Source organism: Apostichopus japonicus, chromosome 23 (assembly GCF_037975245.1).
Source record: "Apostichopus japonicus isolate 1M-3 chromosome 23, ASM3797524v1, whole genome shotgun sequence".
NCBI lineage: Eukaryota > Metazoa > Echinodermata > Holothuroidea > Aspidochirotida > Stichopodidae > Apostichopus > Apostichopus japonicus.
This window is the reverse complement of record NC_092583.1, coordinates 11,944,360-11,951,247: the sequence shown is the minus strand read 5'-3', so window position 1 is coordinate 11,951,247 and position 6,888 is coordinate 11,944,360. Positions and strand designations below refer to the sequence as shown.

At 37.4% G+C, this 6,888-nt stretch overlaps 1 protein-coding gene across 1 annotated transcript; it reads left to right on the top strand.

The window, feature by feature from the left end:
• The first annotated feature begins 688 nt into the window (after positions 1–688).
• LOC139964428 (large ribosomal subunit protein uL10m-like) lies at positions 689–6,710 on the top strand. The gene is made up of 4 exons (XM_071965981.1): positions 689–865; positions 2,525–2,712; positions 3,863–4,172; positions 5,034–6,710. The coding sequence occupies exons 1-4, from the start codon at positions 751–753 to the stop codon at positions 5,255–5,257; spliced, it is 837 nt and encodes a 278-aa protein (XP_071822082.1). The 5' UTR covers positions 689–750; the 3' UTR covers positions 5,258–6,710.
• Positions 6,711–6,888: the final 178 nt, after the last annotated feature.

Here is a 6,888-nt window from a genome sequence, read left to right as displayed (position 1 = left end):
ATATTTCATGTCAATTCAATGTTTCCCCTTGGAGTTCAAACAAAAAATCGATTTGCACTCAATTTGACCTTTGACCTGGGGCCTGCGAGACACAAGCGTTCACCTTGGGTATCTTCCCACCAAGTTTGAAGAAAATCGGCCCAGTCATTAAGGCAAAGTTTGTGACACAAAATTGCGCTAAAATATACATTTGAAGTCGGTTCCCATGGTAACCACATATTTTGATAGTACTTGACACTTCCAATATACCTGTGAAGGTTCCATGTCAATTTCATGTTTCAGCAAAAGTTCGATTTTAACTCAATGTGACCTCTGACTTTGGTTCCGGGGATCTGCGAGACACAAGGGTTCACATTGAACGCCAAGCATCCCATTAAATATGTACTACTATCAAAAAAATCCCATTTTTCCTAGCCGGGGACGATGACCCGAGCCTTGTAGGCTATTTACCCCTCCGTTCATGATATGCCTGTTTGCACAGTATAAATAATTGAAGATGATCATATTATTAAATATGTTATATTGAGATTGAGTTTACACCCGACAATATTGTGGAATAATGTCATTATTGTAGTTCAGTTCATCGATGTACACAGCCCCTTTAATTAAAATATCATTACAACTGCATAACATCAGAGTGCAAAGTATAATTCAGTGTGTCACATCTACATGCGCTATTAAGTTTCGTTACATTCAAAAATGGCCCAAATCAACAGCGCATGTACGATTATGGTAGGTAAACTATGACTAATGTCCGTAGGTATGCAAACGCGTAGCACCTCATTGTACAACCAGCGACAATTTTTGGGGGGACCTTCGAAAGTCGAAACCAATCAAATGGCTTCCATTTCACATTTAAAGAAGGGCAAGTATAGCTTTCCCAAGATGAGAACGTTTTCTTATCTTAACTTATTCTGAAAAATGAGCTTTCTACTGATCTTCCGAGCACTATAAAACACCGAGCCCATGCTGTTTACGCAATGGGACGTATCGGTTATGCGAAAATCAAGTAAATTAGGCCTAGCTTAGAAAAGGCCTACCCTTAGGCAATATTTATGAAATTATGGCTTCAAACTAGTCTAACTTGTCGTACTGAGAGTGAACTGATAGTAATACATTGCAATCTAGTGGAGCCATAATTGATAGGATAGTCATTGACCAGCCCATATATTAAATTAATCATTCGTTGCTGTTCACCTAGCAGCAGAGTAACTAGTAGTAATAAAGCAATAGCTAAACCACTAAGAAGTGTTACAATGTTTTGCTCATAGCCTAGCCTTAGTTAAGCCAACAGTCAGGCAAGTTCTAGGCCTAATGGTTATACCAACGAGCCTAAGAGTTCAGAGTTAACAATATCACTTATGGAGACGAAGCACCAATCACAGGTTCATTGAGATTGATATTCACTTCACTTTTTGTTATATAGGCCAAATACATGCTTACACTTACAGTAGAAGCAGTAACAGCCAAAGTCTGCAAACAAGCAAGTACCCCACATGTTATGTTTTATATGTATTGTGAGCTGTGGCAATAAGCATGGAACACAGCTAAAAATTGATGTAATAACAGTCAATCCCGCAATTCCTGAGCCCAAACAGATGATTATATTTTTCTCTTGATGTCACAGTTCGGTATACAGGTACTTTCTGATTTGTGTTTAGCTAACAATTTATTGGATTGGAATGGTTAGTAACAAACACAGTGGCATAGGTGGTAAATTTTTTTATTTGGGGGGGGGGATGTTTGGGATAAGTCACTGTAGACAAAAGCTCAAAATGTAAATGTTTCCCAAGGAGCCATTACAGTACTTTACCACTACCACAACACTGTTTTCCTTCACATCCCTTAATCTGTACATGCATGCAGACAAGTTTATCAAGGATGGCAGTGAACATTGGATTCAATCTTCTTTGCCCCACTGCCAAACGAATAAGGAAATGTTCTTATGATTCATCATATTTGCTTGGCAGCTTGAGGAATGGAGTGCCATTTCTTATTCACCCTATGGCCAGAGCAATACAGCATCACAATTAGCCTTGTGGTTTATAATGGAAAATGGGACTTTTAGAAGGTGAAATCTCATGTGACAAGCAGGATCAAGTGAAGCAAGGTTTTCCTTGGTTTAAAGTTTTTAACGGTCTCTTTGTCGGGCTGTTGTAAACGCAGTAGTCAGAATGTTGCACCCTCCATGAACCATGATTTGATAATGCCTAGCATGAAAGTTCAGAGAAGATGCCTGATGCTTGATGCATAGTATTGGAAGGTAACATAAATAGCTATATACAATGATGGCAAAGATGAAAGCAACCCTGAGCAGAACAAATAATTTTGGAAATCGGAACCCATGATTTTTTTCCTTGGTTGGGAGGTGGGGGGGGGGGATTAGGAAATGTGGATGGAGAAGAGAAAGACATGTAGAATTCTTGCCTTTTATCATTCAAATTAAACTATTAGTTTATTTCTCTGCACTTACTGTGTCTGATAATAACTGATAGTATAACTAGATTCAAAATTGTATTCACAGTGCAATCGATCTGGTGTCCAGTTCATACTCACATAAGGACCATGAAAGCAGTCAACACAAGAATGAAGAAGCCCATGCACATTATGAGGGCAAAGCTGATGAAGTTAACAGAGTATGAAAAACCAAAAGACTTGAGACCAATGGCAGAAACTTGTACTGTTTTCTTAAGGTCGTTGGAAGCAAAGATTGTGAGTAATCCAGAGCATCTTTTAATGGTTCTTCATTTGTGAACCAAATGCTTTATTCTCTTAGTTTTGTTTTTTCTCAGGATAGCTTTCTGACCTGACAGGAAGCCATTAAGATCAAAAGGTTCATCCCATAATTGTTTGTATTGGTAACCACCCATACTGTAGGCATGAAGTGGCAAGTTTTTTGTTTAGGGTAACATGATGGTTTTTGCTTTCAAATTTTAAGTTTGATAGTATTCCTCCTCTACAGGTGACAAAAATTTCCAGAATTTACTGTCCTTGCTTACAATATATATGTCTCCTGGCAACTTAAGCCCTTCTTGAAGGACCATTCATAATCATTGTTGTTTATTATGCCTCTTAAAAGGTCATCCATATTGGTGCTCCAAATGTTAGCATTCGAGCAAAACTTGCTAGAAGTTTGCAAAAGTACTTTCCTTGAGGATCTGATCCTCCAGTTATTCCCAGCCATGGAGGAATGTTAAAATACACAATTAACAATCTCAGTGCAGATGAGTACTTTTAGAGTGTCTGTAAAACTATTGTCGCAATTTGAGCAATTGTGGCCTCTATTGGCATATTTGGTGGCAATAGTCATAGCCTTTAACATGATTCTTGACGCTAAATGAAACCTCCAATGATTGATCCATACAAAAGCAGCTGTTAATGTTTAACTTCTTTGATCATGAAGTTTGAATGACAATATAGGACGTTAACGATATGGGATCATGACAAATTATAAAAAAGAAGTTGAGAGATTTTCATTGAAGGTTGGTAAATTATCATCAAATATTGATATATACATTATCATTTTGGGTCAATTTATCATCAATACAAGTTAATAGATTATCAGTAGTATCTGTTTATTTATATATGTTCATAGACTAGTATCAATACTGGTTGATCAATTATAAAGTTGTGTAGATTGTCATTGAAAGGTCAGTTATAGCCATTTGTAAATGTCAATATCATTATCAATATGTCTTGATAGATTATCAGTACCAGTTGAATAAATGTTCATAGATTATAGATTATGAAGGTTGGCAGATGATCAGTCTACTCTAGATGAGAAAAAAAATCTCCTTTAATAGTAAAGAAAATTCCTTCTTCTTGTGTTGCTTTTACTGAATGTCCCAATTTTCATCAACAGGACAATCCCACACAAACCTTTTATGCCAAAATGTGCCGTCGATCATTGGAGAGCAGTAAACTGGTGGCAGTATTTCATAATGAGGGGATGGACGCTGAGGACACGATAAGGTTACGTAGGCGTCTAATGAAACACAATATGGATGTCAAAATTTGGGGTATGCAGGTTGTACAGGAAGCTATCCACGAGACAAAGTTCCGACATTTTGAGGACATTTTGCATCGTTTCAATCTGTACGTAATCTCCGAGGAACCGGCTGTGCTGGAACTTTTGAAAGTAGCTAAGCGTTCTGGAAGGATTCATTTATTAGGTGAGTGCTAAAATTTCCTAATATCTTTCAGTTCAGCTTCCCAGTATTACAATATCGATGCCTAGTGGAGGGACTAGGCGATGACCCTAAACTCATTAGATATGTACTAAAGTCACCACAAAATGTTTCGTAAGATGCCCCTAAGCAATTTATTGATTGAAATGTTTTGTGTATCCAATAAATTTCTTCTATCATCTTGCTCTGGTCCTAGAATTTTTTAATAGTGAGAACCGTTTCGTTCTCAAATGTCGCCGTAGAGATACAGGCTGAGTGAGAACTGCACCCTTCTTCTCAATCTGTTCATGGTAGATGTAAACACCAAACTGATAGAACTCACTCACGGTCCTATAATCAATTATCACAGGGTAATAAAAGCATTACAGTACACAGCTTTGACTTGAGCATAGCTCATGAAACTTGCAAAAGGTCAGCAGGTTTCTGAGGAGACTTTTGATTGGTCAAGTTAAGCATTAAGATCCCACGATAGTTGAATTGTGTGTGTATTATGCAGGGATAAAGAACTGCCTGTCAAGATCCTTGTACTGGTTCAGTGCTCAGTGAGTTTTCTAGAATAATATTTTTCTTATTTGGTCTAGAGATCATGTAAATTTATTACAAAACATTGTCATTTTTTGGTGGACAAAAACAATTTGCAAGACCGCTGTAAAACTGGCTGGGTGAGGACACTGCATGGCTATCAGTTTAGCAATTTTCAGCATACTCGATTGCCAATTAAAACCCCAAGGAAATTTGATTTTAAAATCGATGAATGAAAGTACCCAATAATTGTTATGTGTGTGCTATATAAAGTTTCATATTCCATTTCTGAATTCTGTCTCATTCTTTCTGTTCATCTTTCAGGAGGTTTGGTGGAAGACCGGTTCATGTCACCTAAACAGATGCAGGAATACTCTCTCTCACCATCGTTAGAAGTAGCACGCGGTCAACTTGCAGGAATTCTCAATTCGTCGTTAAGTAGAACTCACTCTCTCCTCCAAAGTAATCAACAGAACCTCGCGACAAATCTGGAACAGCTCGCAAAAGGCAAAGTCAACACAGATAACAAAGAGGAAACGGAAGTATGATGCCGAGCGTGGTTTGCTAGAAAGTTCTTACTTCGCAGTAGAGTATGCCAGTGGCGAGTGTGAGTCAGTCGACTTGCCAAAGCAGTCAACCAAGACATATTGTGGACAGGATGTCTTGGCACTAATAAGACGCTGCAAAATCCAGTATTTTAGCAAAAAATAACATTTTGTGAACCGTTTTGAAATTGTGGATGCAGAAGGAAATGAAAAGAATTGATCTCTTTAAGTTTCTGGTCACCTCCATCTAGGTAACGTGGATCTCAATCCTATTACAGGAAACCATTCAATAGCTTCCAAAGTTAGCCTTTGGTCGAGTCAGTGCACCGATTGGTTGTATCCACGTAGATTTATCTAGATCAAGGGACAAATTTTTAAGGACTCTTTTCTGGTTCTCCCTCAACAACCAAGTCTTTACTGTTCGGTTATCCAAACAGTAAATTTGGTCGTCCGAAAAATGTATCAAAAAGTAAGAATGACAAATATATCACATTGTAGGAGAGATGTGTACTGTAGGTTTCGGGAATAGAACACCAGGTTTTTGGGCCAGTAAAGCTCCCCCTTTGGGTGGATCATACAGTAGGCCTACCACTTATTTTGTCTTATATCAGCATCTCCAAAGTGATAGACGGTGATGTCAATCTATTATTTGGTTTAATTAGTTACGATGTAGTCAATCAATTTGATGTAGTCCACCAAATCGTCCACCAGAGAACCTCCAAGCTGATTCTTGTCATCTGAAGAGAAATTTGCTTGACTCATAGAAGCATTATAAATTTTCCCTGTATCCAATTTTATATGTAATATAACATTGCATGGTGGAGAATGATGAAATTGTAAAATAACCAAAACAATAGGATAGCATTATTAACCTCAATTAACAAAAGGACAGGTTAATTCTATATGCAAATATTTCCTGGTTAAAGTCTCAATACGGGTTTGAATTTTGGAAAACAAACTTCCAGTAGATTCAATGTTTCATTTCCTTAATACACTCTAACCAGGTTTATTATGGAGAAAATTTATTTTCTGTTGACCTCATTGCACAAACAATTTACCGTAAAATCACTGTGACCGCATGTCAGCATGTTCATTACACAAATGTAAACAAAACAGTCTACACATGCGGCCCGATCAAGATTTTAACTGATTTTCATACTTGTATCATCCATTTTTTACAATTCCACTGAGGAAATTTCTGAAAATACCTGTTTATTCATTGCAACGGAAGGAAATGACACAATTTTGCAAGCTGATTGGTAAAACCGAGAGAAAGATACAAGAGCAGGGACCTAAGACAGGCTAGCCACGAAAGTAAAAGTAAGCCTAACAGTCATAAACAAAAAAGAGAGATTTGATTGGCGCATGATCTGTTCGGCGGGGCTTGCAAATTTTGATTGAAGTTTGTAGAATCTACCGACTTGTTAAAAAATCTGGCGAATTTTATTCAGCTCAACATTTTAACGACAGATAACTCAATAAAAATATAATAAATATTGATATGAAAATTGCATAGAACTGTGTCTCTTTCACTGAACTTTTAGTGCAGTAAGCTGGAAAGGTCAAAGTTTAAATTTGGCAAACAAGTACTGAGACTTTAAAGTAGTGAACGTGTGGAATACAAATAACACTTG

What these genes read in the sequence shown, in the direction of transcription:
- LOC139964428 (XM_071965981.1), top strand. Translation starts at nt 751, where the DNA reads ATGTCCGTAGGTATGCAAACGCGTAGCACCTCATTGTACAACCAGCGA. An exon ending in CATTTCACATTTAAAGAAGG is followed by an intron (nt 866 to 2,524) that starts GCAAGTATAGCT and finishes TTGTATTCACAG; the next exon opens with TGCAATCGATCTGGTGTCCA. An exon ending in TGGAAGGATTCATTTATTAG is followed by an intron (nt 4,173 to 5,033) that starts GTGAGTGCTAAA and finishes TTCATCTTTCAG; the next exon opens with GAGGTTTGGTGGAAGACCGG.